This window comes from Astatotilapia calliptera, chromosome 18, assembly GCF_900246225.1.
Source record: "Astatotilapia calliptera chromosome 18, fAstCal1.2, whole genome shotgun sequence".
Taxonomy (NCBI): domain Eukaryota; kingdom Metazoa; phylum Chordata; class Actinopteri; order Cichliformes; family Cichlidae; genus Astatotilapia; species Astatotilapia calliptera.
The window spans coordinates 32,127,973-32,146,055 of record NC_039319.1 but is presented as its reverse complement, the minus strand read 5'-3'; the positions used below and the strand labels follow the sequence as shown (position 1 = coordinate 32,146,055).

At 38.2% G+C, this 18,083-nt stretch overlaps 3 protein-coding genes across 7 annotated transcripts; 1 reads left to right on the top strand and 2 right to left on the bottom strand.

Annotated features, from left to right (window-relative positions):
- Window positions 1–650: 650 nt before the first annotated feature.
- On the bottom strand, window positions 651–3,788 carry LOC113010157 (phospholipase D1-like). 4 transcript variants are annotated; one of them, XR_003270285.1, is made up of 4 exons: window positions 2,919–3,788; window positions 2,046–2,628; window positions 1,863–1,956; window positions 651–1,524 (listed from the first exon to the last, which is right to left on the bottom strand). XR_003270285.1 is itself a non-coding variant. In XM_026149075.1 (4 exons), exons 1-3 carry the CDS (start codon window positions 3,138–3,140, stop codon window positions 1,903–1,905), a joined length of 525 nt encoding a protein of 174 aa, XP_026004860.1. In that variant the 5' UTR covers window positions 3,141–3,788; the 3' UTR covers window positions 651–1,524; window positions 1,863–1,902. The 4 variants fall into 4 exon arrangements, 2 of the variants coding, with proteins under 2 accessions (XP_026004860.1, XP_026004861.1); XM_026149075.1 differs by having other exon boundaries at window positions 2,380–2,628; XM_026149076.1 differs by having other exon boundaries at window positions 651–1,520; window positions 2,380–2,628.
- A 5,694-nt stretch (window positions 3,789–9,482) lies between these two features.
- LOC113010155 (uncharacterized) lies at window positions 9,483–13,279 on the bottom strand. Of its 2 annotated transcripts, none has more exons than XM_026149072.1 (4): window positions 13,053–13,279; window positions 11,789–12,161; window positions 11,616–11,696; window positions 9,483–11,064 (listed from the first exon to the last, which is right to left on the bottom strand). In XM_026149072.1, the coding sequence occupies exons 2-4, from the start codon at window positions 12,113–12,115 to the stop codon at window positions 10,423–10,425; spliced, it is 1,050 nt and encodes a 349-aa protein (XP_026004857.1). In that variant the 5' UTR covers window positions 12,116–12,161; window positions 13,053–13,279; the 3' UTR covers window positions 9,483–10,422. The 2 variants fall into 2 exon arrangements, with proteins under 2 accessions (XP_026004857.1, XP_026004858.1); XM_026149073.1 differs by having other exon boundaries at window positions 13,058–13,279.
- Window positions 13,280–14,573: 1,294 nt separating this feature from the next.
- LOC113010156 (uncharacterized) lies at window positions 14,574–17,869 on the top strand. Its single transcript, XM_026149074.1, has 7 exons — window positions 14,574–14,709; window positions 14,985–15,341; window positions 15,430–15,649; window positions 15,972–16,195; window positions 16,371–16,518; window positions 16,624–16,733; window positions 16,966–17,869. The coding sequence occupies exons 2-7, from the start codon at window positions 15,072–15,074 to the stop codon at window positions 17,272–17,274; spliced, it is 1,281 nt and encodes a 426-aa protein (XP_026004859.1). The 5' UTR covers window positions 14,574–14,709; window positions 14,985–15,071; the 3' UTR covers window positions 17,275–17,869.
- The last annotated feature ends 214 nt before the right edge of the window (window positions 17,870–18,083 follow it).

Here is an 18,083-nt window from a genome sequence, read left to right as displayed (position 1 = left end):
GTAGAAAAGGATCCTGGCATACAAAGTAATATTAAATAAATTCTAACAACAGCTTATCAAGCTTAAATGTGCTGCTGTTGTTCAGCCGCTGGTTTCCTCTTTCTGGTGCAAAGTGGGCCAAAAACAAACAAGAGAGACGGACTCGCGACAGAAAAGCCGATCAGCTGATCATTTAATCAGTTTCACGATTGAAGTAGCAGCCGGAGAGCGAGAGGCAGTCGCTCCATATATCGTTTGTTAAGCTTAACGCAGGAATGCTTTACAAACATTCAGAGATGGACTTACACACTTGCTTTACTTCTCTTGGGGATAACTTTGTCGGAGATGAAATGCCAGGTTGCTAGCGAAGCTCCACATGCTATCCAGACCACCGACAGGTCCCGCATGCCACAGCTGCTCTATCACATGATGCATACTGCTCCGACGTGCTAACGTTCTGAGGCGTGTTACAGCGTGTTGCGTGAGGTGCTTTCGTGATATTTAATGGATCAGATTACATTTTTTATTTTTCTCCGATATCCGATCCAGTAATTTAGGTCAGTATCGGACCGATACGTAATATCGGATCGGTCCATCTCTAGTTATTATCATGGAAACATCTGTGGCACATTCACAGAGGACGAGGACACAAAGGGACGACACGCAGAGGCTGTGTTAAAGTCAAAAATCCAAATCTTTAGTCCTAAACAGGCAGTGGTTACAAACAGGAAGACGAGCAGTCCATTAAACAGTCTACAGGGTCAAACATACAGAGAATTCAAACAGCTATTAAAAACAAATAACTGGACACTGAAAAACTTCAGTGATGTGTGAGGCACCAAAGGGAAGCAGCTGAGTATATTCAATGAATTCTCTTCAAATACAAAGACAGAAACTCCTACAGGCAGCATGCAAACTGAGCAGGATACACAAAGATCAGAGATTACAAAAGAAATCAGAAAAGGATTTCAAACTTACTGAGAGCAAGGCCTCTGTTACAAATCTGTCTAATAGAAAAACATGCTGTACAGATACAATACGCTCAGTGTTCATGGTCATTTAAAAACTGGCTCTACCTGAACCACTTCAATATTTTATGAAGTCACTGAGTCGACCATTTCTACAGTTTGTTTCCTTCATTGCAGTTAGAGTGCGGCTGGTAAGGATGAAAACACACACAGAGCGTAAATTGTCTTTGTTAGTAACAAACGTCAGCAAAGAAAAGACAAAACACACAAACACTCTCATGATATTCATGAATCATTAGAAAGCATCCAAACATTCTGCTCGTGGACTTTTACAGTCTTATTTGCACTCGCTCATCTTCATAATCATCCTGATCAATACATGACAGGGGAGGCTTTGAGGTAGGCGGGGCTCTCTGCTGATGTCAGCATGAAAGGCAGGACCAGCGTCTGCCACATGTTGGTGAAACATCACAGTACACTGGCGTGGTTTCCTTTCCAGATGTTGGACGTTTGACACTTCAACGTTGAGGCCAACAAGAAGACACAGTTTTGGGTCGGGTTGCTGCAGGGTTTCTAACTGAGCAAAAGCAGAAGCACACAGACCAACAGGGATCAGATGCTGAGTGTTAGAGGAACATCTGTGCTGATCACTGAATGCTGCTGTGGTCTCTTGTTGAAGTTGGCTGGTGGGACAGTCTAATAGTGATATCCTGCCCATCGGAGGAACACTTTTAAAAACACATGCAATACTTTGTTTGTATTACAGTCACAGTTTATGTTATTTTTGTCCTTTAAAAGTGTTGCTGTACTATAAAGTCCTATAATTTGAGGCTAAAATGGCTCAGAGAGTCTCTCTCTCAGAGGATCTCCTTTGAAAGTGGAGACGGCTTTATCCGCTGATCCACGTCACTTTACCTGGATGTTTTCTTTGAAGCTGGATGAAGACTCCTCTCCCTCACTCCTGCTGCAGCTGTGTGGTCCAGTTGGCCTCTGAGGTCACAGTCAACATCTGTAGCAGAAGAGGGGAAATAAAAGTCCAGGTTACCAAAACTGGGAGCTTTTCCAAAATAGAGCGTAACTGGACTTTTTCAGCCTTACAGGCAGATAGTCGTCTGAAGCTGCAGCTTTTTCTTTTTAGCTTTTTCCAATCTCTGCTCTCGGCTTTCTTTGAGAACATGTCTGCTTTCTTGGCATGGGTCTGTCTGCTGTTGGTGAAGAGACTAAATCCACATACTCGCTACTAAGATCTCCTCAAGTAGTCTCAACCAGATTACAGTTTAAGAGTAAATGTCTCCTGAGAGTTTCACCTTGGGGAGATGCTGTCTTGCTAACATGCAATCATGAGCATTAATCTATGAGGTGAAAAAGTAATTTTAAAAGCTCCAGCCACAAGTTTTATTTCATCTGTGTTTTGGTCAGAGTCCCATCAGACCTCCAGAATGGTGTCAGAGTGTTTTCTATCCACGTGATGAGCACAGGCCTCAGGTCCAGACCTCCACGGGCACCATAGCCTCTTTGGAGCTAATAGGTGCAAGAAGGTTTTGTTGGGATAGGAACTGAAGAGGAAACTGACGAGGAAGGCAAGGATCTTCTTCAGCTCCTCCGAGCCGGGACCTCTTTGTGTAGGCCAGCATTGGCCAGGTAGCCCTCCAGCATCGCTGGATGGCCGACAGTGGAAAACCTAGAGGAGTAGGAGAGAAACAGCAGCTTGGAGCATGTCTTTATACTGTTTAGTTTTTAGAGCCACAGACTTTCTTTTAATGTCATTGTTCAGGATCTATGACTGATTATGTATTTATTGTATTCCTCCATGACTGTGTGACAGCAAGTGGAAAAAACCAGCTTCACCTTTGTTGATATGCTTGTAATTTTAATATTGATTAAATGGCCCATGAAATAATAGAAAGCTCATATATGAAAATGTATTTTAAGAAGTAAAATGTTAATCTGAGTACAAAGGAGTACACTCACCTTCTGGTAGATGGAGGTGTAGCGAGCGCTGGTGAACATCCAGGCCTCCTCGTAGAACTGATCACTGATTGGATCCAAAACATCGATGGAGGATCTGTGTAAGCGCTGAGGATCGTCCTGATGGACAGAACAGAAGGAGAGTGAGACAAGTGAAGATATACTAAACAACACTGTGACATGAACTGAGCCACACACAGTTTGATTCACAGGTGATTGACACATTATTTGACCACGAGCAATCTTTTCTGGTTTGACGCCGTCTTTGTAGCCAGAAACCAGCTCTCTCCTCGGCTTCCTCCACTACACGCTTCCCCCACGCCAGTCTCCTCCGTCACTATAAAGGGGAGAGTCATGAGCTCCATCACCCTCACCTGTGCCGTCCAACGTCCCGCCACCAGCCTCCACTGCAGCAGGCCAGAGACCACACCCCTGCCACAATAAGTAAAAGTATATCCTTGCTGTACCCTTAATGCTAAATGTGCTAAATTAACCGCTGCCTTTGCCCCTTTGGGATTATTCTTATGTCACTGGGATGTTGACCTTTGACCTTCACATTAGAGAGATGGGCAGACATAATTAGTGTATGAATTTTAAAGTAACAGGTAATAAAGAGAGTGTAGCAAATGTAGTCAGGTTTATTACTCTGTATCACACATGAGTGCCCGAGGGAGGCGGGGCTGACTGGGGAGACACAGGAAACAGAGAGACAGGGCTGACTCGACATGAAACGATGAAACGTGGGACACGGGAACAGAAACTAAACACAGGCTGAAATGAACACTGAGGGAGGGAGAACTAAGATTACTGAGAGCCTGATAAATAAGAAGAACAAAAACCAAGAAAAACAAGAGTCAAAGAAAACCAAAAACACAAAGCATTGGGCCAGGACCCACTGCTGTGACATTTATATGTGATAAAAACATTAAAAACTGCTCAGATGTTGAAATCTTTCTACGTATACTTTAGGTTCAGCTCTCCAGCCTGGCATTTGGTTAAGCATGATTCAAACATTTGATTTTGTTTAACTGGTTTTAATTATAGTTACTTTTTGTGAACATTTGTTGCAGCATTTAAAAATACATCATTTATTTTCAAACTTTTATTTGATTTAGAGCATCATATTTGACCAACGTAAATGTTTTAATTTCATATAAAATAACTGAAGCAGTGAACTAAATATCTGAAATCTTTCCTTCCTTAAAAGTTATAATCCTACTTAAGTTATAGTGCAAACGCTTAAGCAACAAATATACTTGATGCTAATTAATTAATATTTCCCTTTGATGTTGCAACTATGCGGTCACTTCTGTCTTTAAACAAAATAATATTTTCCAGTTACAGAAATCATAAAGTCCAAACTAAAGTGCTACTGTTGCTATATGCATTTTATATAAATCATGGATGATGGTCCTGACATGAAGGAAGAGAAAGTTACAGGTTGCATCCTTTGACTTTGTCTCCGGGCCTTTGGGTGATTTTCAGAAGGACAGATGTTTCTGTTCAATTCTTAAATCAATTTTTTCAAACACAAACACTATTTTAAAGCTTCTAGAGAGTAAAATATTCATGATAATTATAATAACAATAATAAAAACAAAAGCTCTCAGATCCATCAAACCAAGCAGCAGAAAGAACAATAACTGAAGAGAAAACTTTAACCTTGTAGACTTCATTATGTTCCAGCTGCTCTACAGACGCTGTGACCTCGAACTTAAGCAAGTCGTAACGTATGTGCAGCTCAATAACTTCATAATCAATTCAATTAAATCTTTATTGGCAGACTTCATGTCCATAAAAACAAGACAAGAAAAAAAACACACAACTCCCACACACACACACACACACACACACACACACACACACACACACACACACACACACACACACAACACACACACACACACACACAAGGTATAAACCATTAAATATATGTATAAATAAGTATATAAAGCATTTGTAAAAATATAAAACCATAATATACATAAAACACAATTACTTAAAATAAATCAATAAATACACAAACACTTTAACCAGTGCTTTCTGAGACTGGATGAGTAACGGGAACCACTCACTGTCGGATCTGTAAGTGCTAAAATTATACTGTTACTCGAACCATCCAGTCGTTCTCTAAAATTGAACATTAACTTTCTTAAAAGTGCTTTAAAAGTCCAGACACCCACAGCTACAAACATCTGGCTGGCACTACCACTTCTAGGTATCCTGCAAAGGATTCTCATCGCATCATTATATGCAACATGCAGCTTTTGCATGCTACATTGTTTGTAGGATGACCACAAGGGGGCAGTATATAGCGGTGTGCAATACGCTTTAAACAATTTGAATTTGCGTGCAATAGTATTTCCCTGCACATAGAGCTTACATCGCTGTCTGTATATGTCATCATCATCATTCATTTGCTCAGTAATAAAGTGACCGAGGTATTTCACCTTTTTATGAACTTCAAGAGTTTTTTGTACCAGTTTAAACAAAGGGAAATTTAGCTGCTTATCCTGCTTGGTTCTACATATCAGAACAGCACTTTTAGCAGCATTGTACTCAATGTCATATTGCACACCATATTCAGTACAGACATTGAGAAGATCCTGTAACCCAGCACTGCTTGGACTAAAAACAACCAGGTCATCTGCATACATGAGATGATTTATCAGTGCTTTACCTAATATACACCCAGTGTTACAGGCTCTCAGCTGTATGGACAGATCATCAACATATATATTAAATAAAATTGGAGACAAAATCCCACCCTGTCTGACACCATTGCTGACACCAAAGGGGGCAGAAATACTGCTTCCCCATTTAACCTGCATGTTCTGATGAGCGTACCAGTAAGAGAGAATCCTCACCATGTATTGAGGAACTCCCCGTGTCTTCAGTTTATCAAAAAGTTTTCTGTGGTTCACTCGATCAGAAGCCTTAGAGGCATCAATGAAACACATGAGGACAGATGAATTTTTAGCCCTGTACAAACTGACTATTTCCTTGAGTGCATATATGCACATGTCAGTGCCGTGCTTTGGTTTGAAGCCAAACTGATTATCCAGAGAAGAGATGAACACACTAACTCTATCAAACAAGATTCTTTCTAACACCTTAGATAAAATACTGGCGAGTGCAATCGGCCTGTAATTATCCAAACAGCTCACTTTTGCAGCTTTGTCTTTCATAACTGGTACCAGTAAAATACACAGCATTGAGTCTGGTAATATGCCATGAATCATAAACCCAGTGAAACAGAGCGCTAGAAGAGGAGCTAGCCTTAAACTAGCATGTTTTAAATGTTCTGCAGTGATGTGATCCAAACCAGAGGATTTATTATCAGACAACCTATGAATGGCTTCATATACTTCACGTGTCCTTACACTTATTGTGTCATTACTCATGTCAAGATTGTCCTCATATGGATCACTTTTTATACAGTTAAACAACGCACTGTAATGCTGTCTCCATGAGGCTGCAATGTTATCTGCCCCAGAAACACCTTCAACAGTTGATGGTAGAGATGGTTTACAGTTATTAAGAGCTTTCACCTCTTTCCAAAAATCTGCCATATTATTTCACAGCATTTACCAAAGAATCTGCTCTCAGCATTTGCTCATTTTTAGTTATAAAGCGAACAGCGTACTTATATCTGGCATTCGCACATTTTTTCTGTTCAAATTCTGGGCCTTGTTTAGGTCTTCCAGCCATGACCCAACATTTATAAGCTATGCGAGCTTCATCATGGTACATGGATACATGTTCTTTCCAGCCAGGTCTGATGTTAGGTTTCTTATGCTTATATTGTTTATCAAGCAGTGTACCACTTTCATGCAGAGCAGTCACTATATCATCATACATGGAGCAGAGTAAATGTTTATGCACAGCATTCTTACAGTTGACATCCTTGCACAAAATAGCTTCTTTGGGCAAAGAAATGTTGTTCAGATGTATATCGGTATTACTATGATAAGCTAAGAAATCATCTTCACTACAAGCTGACCAGTCTAATTTTACACTGCACTGCAAAAAACGATTTTCAAGAAAGTAAAAAAACCCTTCTTTATGGACATTTTTTCTTATTTTTTGTCTAAAAAGAAAATATATTCTTAACAAGCAAGTTTTGCACAAGAAAATAAATCTTATTCTAGGAAAATATGTCTAACTTTTCCTTAAAAGGATATTTCAGCTCATCTTGAGCTTTATTTACCAGTTACAAGGTATGGTTGAAATTCCCTAATAAAAACAAGATTATTTTTCTCATTTCAAGAGTAAGGCCACTTAAACAGCTGCTCAGTTTAAGAAATGTATTTATTGACACTAAAGTGTAATAAAACTGCTGTCAAGTTTGACAAAACATGCACAAAAGCTGGAAAAGCACATGATAAACATGAAATACAGGCCCATTTGAAAAACAGAAACGGCATAACTCATTCACTTTAGGCCAGGTCAAACAGATTAATAGATCAGCATCAGACAAGTATCAGTACACATATCTTCACTGTGGCAATGCTACAATCGCATTCAACTGTCAGATTTGATAGAAAACTCAACAACAAAACTGTCCAAAACAATAACCTGATAATACAGTTCATGCATGTAAAGCAGTGTACCTTTTATAAAACATCTGTTGAACTCATGTGTAGTCCAATTACATCACACAGGTAATATTTCATGACTGCATATGTCATATCTTTGTGTGTGAAACTGTAATATGGAGTGAAATCTATAAGATTATCAGCGGATATCAGCTCCGTTGCTTGTGCCATGTTTGGAATCTCTATCTTATATGACATGTAATCTCTGTCATAACAAATGGTATTGTGCTGCTGGAATTCAAAACAGTACAATGATGAATTGATCACATAGATATTTTTCACAAGCCCAAATATAGGTAAACCACTAGAACCAACAGCACAAACAATTAATGACCTATCCCTTATGTATTTGTTACCATTTAGATTAAGCCATTTAACAGTCACTGCATGGTTTACTTCATCATTTCCAAGGAAGGCCCTCATTTTTTCTTTTAAGTATGACATTATGCTTACTTCTGAGGTTGGTCCTAATGTGCATTCATTGGAAAAAATGGGGTGATCAAAACTATCCACATTCTGACAACATTCATACATTTGATTATGCTTTATTAAACCTGGAGGCGTCTTAAAAATGCATCCACCTTTGTGCTTAACGACAATAAATGTCCATTCCCCAAAAAGTGCTATAAAAACTTTATATATTCATATTTTTTTTCACTTTAAATTGGTCAGTCTTTTAAAACTATTTCTCCCTGAAATATTTATATAAAGTTTTAATTATATTTTCGTTGTTTTAACCCTTTAAATACCAGTTTCATTACATGAGCACCCTGTTTTTTTAGCCCCAAAAAACAAAAAAACTAAATATTTTCAAAAAAAACCATTTGAAGTAATATTTGATTGTTATTATAATTAGGCCTTCAGATGGACAAAAGATTGGCACCAAAATGAATTTTGACCTGCCATTATTTTTTTTGCAGGAGCACATTAAAAAATCCATGAAAAATGCAAATTCCCCAAAAGTGCAATAAAAATATTAAATATTAATTTTTTTTTTCACTTTAAATTGGTCAGTCTTTTAAAACTACTTCTCCCTGAAATATTCATATAAAGTTTTAATTATATTTTCGTTGTTTTAACCCTTTAAATCCCAGTTGTATTACAAAAAAACTAAAAAAAACCTAAAAAACTAAATATTTTCCAAAAAAAAAATTTGAAGTAATATTTGATAGTTAATATAATTAGGCCTTTAGATGGTCCAAAGATCGGCACCAAAATTAATTTCGATCTACTTTAAAAAAAAAATTTCCGGAACCGAAAATAGTCTCCAGGCGGTCAATGCTGGTCCTCTAGGCCGAAATTAGTGCCTCTTCCCGGGGTAAGTTGCGACGAAGAACCGGGGCATGTTGCGTGGGACTCCTTTCTCCAGCAGACACATCCATACCACGTGACAACAAATACGTCATTTCCTGTTGATTGAAAAAAAAAAATCCACCCTCTCACGTCGGTGAGAGGGTGGATTGGTCTCGCCCGATCAGCGGGCATAGCCGGTGATGCAAGCCGGAAATCAGACTTCCTTTCCCGCAGTTCAGTTCTGCAGCCCGCTGTTTTCGAGCAGAGGTCAAATGTGAAGCAAGGGCGCCACTCGGTGGACAAATAAAAAAATTACAACTCTAAGGTCTCTAGTTAAAAACGAAACCTAAGGTGGAAACCTGACGATCCCTTAAACCTTAATTTTTCTGGCGTGAAAAATAACGTTTATAATGGGTTTCAATGGGACAATTTTTGTCCAAAGGCATAAAGGTGGATGCATCGCTGTAGCTTAGCCATTTTAGGCTAATTTAATGAATTTACACCACAATTAAAAAAAAAAAGTTAAAAAAAGATTCTTTGACAAATTTGGCTTTAATCCACTCAACACAGTGAAAATGGTTTAAAACTAAAAATTCAAAAGACAATAAATGTCCTTAAGACCCTCCAGGGGTTTTAAAGATTTGCAAACATTTTTAAAATTTATTTTTGACACCCATTGTTTGAAAAAGCAATGTTTCGATTCAAATCTCATGCACATATGACGGACCATTGGTCCCAAACGTTTAATTTGGCTTGGTGTATGAATCAAATAATGTTGTTTTGGTGTGATGTTGTTATCTGGGAAAAGGGCTTTCATGTGCTTCAAGTGCTGTTCAATGAGGATTTTCAACTTGTTAATAGTCTGCAGACTGATGACAGGAGCAAGTAAAATCTGAACTATCTCAATGAGTTCAAGAATGAATGCGTAGTGTTCAGTACCTTTGGCTGATTCAATCAGAAATGGCAAAATTTTCAGAAGAACAATCATTTGCCCCGAGGACTGCTTCAACTTATTGTCACTGGAAGCTAATGTACTGTAGGTAATAACACTTGGTTTATCTCTAATATCAACTGGAGAGTATGGGAAACCAGTCATTGCAGCATTGAAGAGATCTAAGTCTAGCTCTCCCATAAGCATAAGAACTAAGTGTTTCAACACACACTTTATTTCTAATGGAGCAATCCCTTCAAAAATTACATGCATCATGTCTTGGGGTGTTTGTTGGATCAAGTTGAATGCTGGGAAATTAATAAGTTTGCTTCTTCTGTTTATTCCATATGTTGTTTTTAAGCTGCTTCTTAGATACTCTGTGTTGGCCTTCTCAATTTCGCTACATTGCCGGACATGTCATTCAAATGTCCGTTCCTCAAAGTTATCCTCATCAAAATAAATTTGCATGTCCTCAAATGAACATTCACACTGCCTGCATTTACTATGGGCAAACCCAACACCCTCTTTAAACCCGCAAAGCTCATGCTGCGCCAAAGTGTCTCCACATAATGAAACTAATGCTCCAAATATTTCACGTTCACCATTTCCAGTTTGAATTTTAACTCCATTATATAGCTTCACTAAGTCCTCATGCAGCCTTTGCAAGATTCCATCTACACCACATTCAGAAAGCGCACTCTTTTTTTGCAATGGCAAGTAGACGAATGGCAGCTAGTTTTGATCGATATTTAGGATTAATGTTTCCCAAAGTATAATAGAACATTACCAACTTATTTTTGGAGGCATGAGACCCAAGTGGGTTACAAATTTCAATTTCATCTGAGTAAAGGATAATCTGTAAGGCAGAGGGGTGTGCAGAAAATAAACGGTGAGACTTCATGAGTTCTCCATCTATGATATCATATAAATACTCATTTCTGTAATTTTTCTGCTCATCTATCAATGCCAAAACTCTTGGATGGGACAATAACTGCTCCAAACTTCTGACAAGCGGAACATAATGAAAACATTTGGGCACAGTAGTGAGGAATCTTTTTTTCCCTTTTTTTACCATGACAGCAGTATACCCAACACAAACCTCCTCGGACTCCACAAAATTGAAATTTCTCTTTATCACATCATCCTGCCAGTATGTTGTTGAAACAGAGGCAAATGGATCCTCAATCTGGTCAAAGACTGCCAAAACATCTTTTTCAAGTCCACTTCCATGATGCTGCTGGAAAACCTTTTGTACCTGACTTCTCAGATTATTGACCAACGATGCCTGATACTGTTGTAATGCTGCAACGACATCATTCACACCACTCTGTAAAAAAGACAAAAAGAACAAACGACATCTTAGTTGTTTGCTATTAAAAGAGATTTATTTTTAGCGAATAGACAACTTATAATGTAAGGACTAATAACGTACGTAGCTCTGCAACCAAAAAACTGCATAGAATTATTTGACTGTTTCTTATAGATTTTTTTCCTCACTGAAACTGAAGGAAAAAATTTTTTTTTAATTCCTTCTCGGATTTCTTGCAAAACTCAAATTTTTAGTTTAATTAAGATTACAATTTTCATTTTTAAACTGAGACTAAGAGTTAGGTGGCGGAGGAAGGCTTGTGATGGGAGCAAGCCTGAAAAGGATAGGCGGAGGCGAATGGGTGGATGGCTGGAGACTATGACTGCCTTAGGTAAACTGGAAAGTTGGAGGCACATACAAGTGATGCTCGGTTTTGCATAGTTACTATTAGGATAATCAGAATGAATTAAAGGCAGTTACAGTTTAGGGAAAATTGTTAATAATAAATGATGAAAAAAAAATAGAGCCACATGTTAAAATAATCATTCTAATTTTGTATGAGCACAAACCTGTGAAAGACGATGTTTCTCTCTTGCAGTCAATACAAGAGCTGTTGCTTGTCTGATAAGAACATCGTGGCAGGAGTCATCCTTCAGAAAAGAGAAATAAATATAGGAGTGTAATAAACTGGTAAAATGTTTTATCAAAAGAAGTTGTTATTGTTCAGTAGTGATAGACTCACCATAGATTGGGATGATGCTACTCCATCTGCAAACACGCTTGGACAAGCTGCTGAAATGTTTGGAGTCGAGGTATCATTGTTGGTCTGGGATGGAACAAGGGGCCTTTGCGAGATATGGGAACCATCATCGAAGCCAGAGTACAATGTCTTATTACTGTCAAAAGTACCAAAATGTTCGGGGCACACACTGTCTGGATCATGCTGTATTGTGTTTTGATCAATCACTGCATCTTCTCCTGAGTTCAATCTGGTGTCTACAGCCGCATCCATTGTTGGCTGGCTTGTTGGCTGGTTTTCGACCACTGGATCAGTCCTGTAGGCCCACATGTTACTCAGACTTCTGTTCTCCGCTGATGAGGGTTCCCTCCTAGAACTGCAATTGAGATTAATTGATTAATTGACTAGTTAAAGATATTAATTACAAGCTACACTGATAATTTCTAAATAATTCTATTCGCATTTGATAATTTACTCCAAAATATGTATGTTTTCAGACTGAGTTTAATAAAATTTTACTAATTTATTGCTGATTGATACTTGGCAGCTTAACTGTAGTTTAAAAGCTGTAAGAATCCTCAAAAACCTAAACCTGGAAAGCTAAACTAAAGAACACAGGAAACATTGAAAATGTTGCAAAAACCTTACAACCTGGAGCAAGGATCATGAGACATGAAAACCCGAGGGAGGGAACACAGATGACACAGAGGAGAAAATGCAGACGATCCGACAAAGAACAGAGGGAAGAACACACTAAATATACATACACAAAAGGAAACGAGGAATTGGCAGACAGGTACGAAACACAGCTGACACTAATCAGATGAGAAGAGACCAGGGGGAAGGGCAACAAAATACACTGATGCAGGGCAGGGACTATCAAAGTAAAACAGGAATAAACATGAACATCAAACCAGGGACACTTGACTCAAGACAAGGGAGGCACGGAGAACACCTAAACACTGGAAATAATTAACAAATAACCAGGAAACTAACTGAAACAATGAATATTAATAAACACAAACAACCAAGGAGACTCTGGACCATGCCCATTGGTTTATTTAAAACAAAAGTTTTAAAAAAATGGTGTTTTCTCTATTAGGAGAAATTAAACACTCAGAAAAATTGTTTAGAAATAGCATTGATGTGGATCATAAGGAATTAGCATTAACATATCTACTGTTAAGCTGTAAAAACAAGTAGGAATCTAACATGAATACTTTATATGATTATTTACAAAGATATCAAAGTATATAGTCAGTCTCACCTTACAGATTTTTGTGTCCTAGTCGATCCGCTGCATCGTCCATTGCCAAGGTGGTCGGAGTGTGTTCGACGAATGTGATACCAAAATGAATTGTAAACACGATATTCTTTGACACATCCATCTATGCCACAAACTACACGGAAATCTGGACTATGGCTATGTGCAGAATTAATATGACTCAGTAAGGATTTGAGGGTCAGACCCACAAATACGAAGCAGATAACACAGCGCCAAATCATTTTGTTTCACTGGTCCGTGAACCGTTTTTCCCATAAAGCCAAGATGACCAGGATTATTCCATTAAGGGGTAGGAATGGCTATCCTAATTCGGGGCCTTATAACAGCTGTACTAAGTAATAGTACCGACATGTCAGTATTTACTTAATATAATCTAACTAAATAGTCATATCTTTAAATATATAGAATTTTATAGATATAAAAGAGCGAACTAAACCATTTCTGTACACAACCCCATACTCCTGAGTTGGTACAGTCCAGCTTCGCGCCTCTAGCTTCGCACCTCAAATTTGGATTGCAGGATTAGTAATATTTTTGGGTCTGGGATACAGTGGTACAGTGTGAAGAAATTAAGGCATGCTATGGAGAAACTGGACGAAATAACAATTGCCACCTTGAAAGGTATGTGACTGTTTTGTTTTTTCTATGTTTTGTGTTCTGCTATGTTGCATGTTAAGTCGCTAGCATGGCAGGCTATACCGGTTGTTAGCTTAGCTTGTGCGGTTAGCTTAGTAGCATTAGCATATTTAAATATGCTAGTGCTATTACACTATGTACATGGGTATTTCTGAAAACGGAGATTTTCCGTTTTCATTTTAAAAAATAATCCCGTCCACACGTAAACGCAGAAATTAAGGAAAACGCTGCTAGGAACATGCCAAAGCAACAGGTGGCGATATATTCCTAACCGTGTTCCTAACCTGAATGTTGGCCAATCAGAAGTCTAGAAGCCTCGGTGGGAAATAGTAAAGAAAGATAGGGCATAAAAGCAGAACCCAGTCCTATGTGTGGAGGGACAGTAACTGTGTGTGTATATGTAAGCATTTAAACACTGCAGAGAGTACAATTAACAGTATTGTAGAAATTCATTTCACCGAAACAATAACGCGGCGCACAGTGTGTCGTCAAAAAAGGCCCACACCTTTGACGCTGCGTTTTCTCCGTTTTTCTCGTCCACACCTAAATGCAAAAAAGGAGTTTTCAAAAATATCCACCCTGGCAAGCGTTTTTAGAAATCTCCTTTTTCAGTGACCGAAAACGCCATTTACGTGTGGACGAAAGGTGCAAGCGAATCACAACTATAATGCTTTTTCCAGTCAATAGGAGGAAGGTAATTTAGAACCTGTGGAGCAGTCAGGAGGGAATATAATGGAATAGAGAATTGTTTTTAAATGGTAAATATTAAATTACCGGTATGTTTCTTGTGTATCCTGTTTGTTACCCAAGCAAAGCTGTCAGCTGGCTTGCACATGAGGATAGTGCAATGTAGTGATAATTGGAAACTCCTATTGCAGAAGCAAAAGTTGGAGAAGACCTGCTCTCATCACTTTCACGAGATGACATCAAAGATCTGTTTCCTGGTCCTGAACATTTCCTCAGGCGTCGGGCTCTATGGCTTGCAGTGCACAAATGTGAAGAAGTAAGTTCTGTCCTATCGCTGTGTGACAAAACTGAGAACACACCAGCTTGTTTTATGCAGTTTCAAGTAATTCCACCAATACTCGCTTAACAGATAGACAGTAGAATCTTCTTTAGTTTTGATTTAAATCAAGTGGCCTACACATTTATTAAATATACATATTTTTTATTGTTTGACACTTTACTGATATTTTGTTGTACTTTCTTTCATGTGTAGAGACCTAAAGTTCTTATGCAATTTTATGTGAAATTAGCCCCATGTACACTGTATTTTAGAACAAGACTGCTGCTGAAAAAACGCTAACAACTACTGGAGATGGTGACTTCTCCAGAGAGGAACCCAGCACTTCTAAGTTTGTGACTATGTCCAACCCAGAGTACATAGTCTTCACAGACAGTGAACTTGAGCAAGCTCGACATTCCTACTTTGAAAAGAAGCGGCTGGGGACAGAGTGTGCTGAACCTTTGTCAAAGGAACTCTTTTGTCGACTCGTAAGAAACACCATGACAAACATGATTTCAATAGCAAGAGCAGCTGAGGACTCCAGATACCCCAGCAAACATGAGGTTGATGCCATGGCAAAGCGATTAATGGAGTACTACCCAATGCTTAAAGAAACGTGTGGTGAGTGGGTAAGTAGCATTTGCTCAATACCACTCTGTGTTAATCATGAGTGATGTATCTTATCATCTTTTAATTTTTATCGTTTGTACCTATTAGGAGCATGTTGCTAAAAAGCTAATGAAGAGACTCTCCAATGTCAAAAGTCCAAGAAAGGGCAAAAAACCTCCTGTGAAGAAGCCAAGAAAGGATGGGAATGAAAGCGTTGCAAAAAATGACAGCAGTGGGGAGTCCAGTGCATCAACTATTATTCTAGATAAATCACCAGTTAGATCGATGGGCACCCCAGTGCACCACCAGGATGGCAGTGATGAAGAATGTAAGTATAATATAATGCACCCTCTTATTACACCCTGAGTGTAAATGTGGTTTGGACGAAACTTTTTGTTTTTTTGTTAAAAATTCTGCTAACAATGGAACACAACTACTTCACTGTTTATCTTGGAATCTTTGTGTTCCATTTAATAGTGACAACTTGACAGGATGAATGAACAATTTTAAGTTAGGTGTTTAGTTAATTTGTTGATCTAATTTACAGATATATTTTGGTATTTTTGTTTTATTGTTTTGCACCAATAACAGATATATAAAGCCTTACTGTGGCAATAAATGATTTACACACCTCTGCTCTGTGTATTTAGCTGGTTCAGCTGACTTCTTTGACAGCCAAAAAACCCAGGCAAAACACTACAAGACACTTCAAGAAATATACAAGACCAAAAAACAGAACAAAGCTGCTGTTACCCAACTGCTGAACCTGGAGTTTGAGTCTAGAAGACAATTCATTAACTCTGATGCTATAAAGGAGCAGGACAGAGCAGTGAAGATACTAGAGGCATATCCTTGTTTCAGAGAACTGGATCATGTAAGCAGTACTTATTTCTTTTAGCCATCCTGTTATTCCTTTGGGGACATTTTGATATGATTTTCAAATTTCTTAAATACTGGCCCTCATGTTTAAATTGTTATCACTTATTGTCAAGACCAGATACAGAGCTAGACAGATCTATCTCAGTTGGGTTTCTGTCTGTATTTTTCAGGTCCTTGATGAGCTGCGGAGAATTATTCAACCATCCAACTTGAAATACATTTCTGAGATGAAGGATAGATGGGAAATCTTCTACTCGAAGGTGCAGTTTTATGGTGTCATGAAGAAAGTTATGAAGCCGCCAAAAACTTTGGATGGAGGTAATGCTACAGTATCTTGATTTGTCTACATTTATGCTTTGCAGATTAAATTATTTTCAATGCTTAATGGTGTTGCCCTGTCTTATTTTTCTTTTTTCAAACCAGTGGAACATGCAGCAACTGTGTTCAGAGCCCTTCCCATGCTTTTCCCTTCCAGCACAGTACCACCTAAGAAGCTGGGCATCTGTAGTGAGGCTTTTTTCCATGTCCTAAAGGTAAGGCTGCAATATTCTATGTGTATATATTGTTGAATTTTGCAGTTACTCATGTTTTCATTTTATATATTTTACTGTGGAGTCAGTCAAATATTCTTAAAGTTCAGATCCCCATAACATGTTGATGTTAATAAAAACTACAAAAAAAGTTGATCTATTTTAAACTGTAATGCAACTCAAAAATTGTCTTTCTCACGGTCTTGTTCTAATCCTCTTTTTTTCTGTCATGTAGACTTCAGAAGACCCTGAAGGCTACCTGCGTCAGCGACCCCTGGCTTGCCCAGTTCTGCTTGTCTCTGAAGGCAACTGCATGATAGCTGTTGGAACCACACCGGTGAGCACTTTTGACCGGAAGGATCTTAATGAGGGACTGCTCTATCTGATGGCATATTACTATGCCCTCCACCTCACATATCCAAAGTGCATTTCCACACTGCTGTCTGTCTTGCAAACTGAAATACTCAAAGACTCCATCCATGACCGAGATTCAACCCCCTCTTACAAGAAGGCGCTTGGTGAGTGGAAGTCATTCATTGAGTGAGTCTCTCAGATGACAGACTCCATCTGCCTTGTTTATCAGACTCAGTGTTGGTCAGTGAGGTTGGTTTTTTTTTTCTCTAGAAAAGTTGTTCAAATGTAAAACACATGTTTGTTTGTGTGGTCGTTAAACTTGTTCTTCTAAAATGTTATGTAATATAGGATTTGAAATAGTGATTGTTTTAAGCTTCAGCAAAATGTATTTTTGATACCAGCCTTGAGTGTGTTATACTGTTATTATTCATGTTAAGAGTATCTGGAATATGCACTTCTTATATTGGCCATGTTACACAGTACCCTGCTGAAATGTATAATTTTAGACATGATTCTCCTGGAACAGACCTCAGTGAGTACTGACCCATTGCTGTGTCAATAAAAGCGCAAAAACTAAGAGTGCTTTTGCTGTCTTAATTTAAGATGAATTCCCTTATTTTTAGTAGCTTTTGAAGAGATGGTGTCTTATTCTCAGGAATTTTTGCTGATTATTGTTCTCAGACTCGAAACATAATTCTTATAGTTAGCTCAATCAAGAAAGAAACAATTCAGTTTTAAGAAAATTTGTCCTATAGTAAGGTGTTTTTTTTATGTGAAAAATCTAAATTAAGGAATCTTAAGAATCTTAAAGTAAGCAAATAATTCTTGAAAACAGCTTGTTCAAGAAAGCATAATGCTCATTTTAGGTACAGATTTTCTAAATATCAAAGTGTCTTTTACTTATAATAAGTCACATTTTCTTCAAATAAGCATACATTTTAGACAATTTTGTCTAGTTAAAAGGCATATGGCAGTTAGATTAATTTGCTAGTTTTAAGA

Bases quoted from the DNA above. Each gene is read 5' to 3' on its own strand.
- LOC113010156 (XM_026149074.1), top strand. From the start codon at position 15,072: ATGTCCAACCCAGAGTACATAGTCTTCACAGACAGTGAACTTGAGCAA. The intron at 15,342-15,429 runs GTAAGTAGCATT...TGTACCTATTAG, and splicing joins AAGAAACGTGTGGTGAGTGG to GAGCATGTTGCTAAAAAGCT. The intron at 16,519-16,623 runs GTAATGCTACAG...TTTTCAAACCAG, and splicing joins GCCAAAAACTTTGGATGGAG to TGGAACATGCAGCAACTGTG.
- LOC113010157 (XM_026149075.1), bottom strand. From the start codon at position 3,140: ATGTGTCAATCACCTGTGAATCAAACTGTGTGTGGCTCAGTTCATGTC. The intron at 2,629-2,918 runs GTGAGTGTACTC...CTACTCCTCTAG, and splicing joins ACACCTCCATCTACCAGAAG to GTTTTCCACTGTCGGCCATC. The intron at 1,957-2,379 runs GTCTGATGGGAC...CTTCTGCTACAG, and splicing joins ACTCTGACACCATTCTGGAG to ATGTTGACTGTGACCTCAGA.
- LOC113010155 (XM_026149073.1), bottom strand. From the start codon at position 13,173: ATGGATGTGTCAAAGAATATCGTGTTTACAATTCATTTTGGTATCACA. The intron at 12,162-13,057 runs GTAAGGTGAGAC...TCTCAATTGCAG, and splicing joins CGACTAGGACACAAAAATCT to TTCTAGGAGGGAACCCTCAT. The intron at 11,697-11,788 runs GTGAGTCTATCA...TCTTTTCTGAAG, and splicing joins TAGCATCATCCCAATCTATG to GATGACTCCTGCCACGATGT.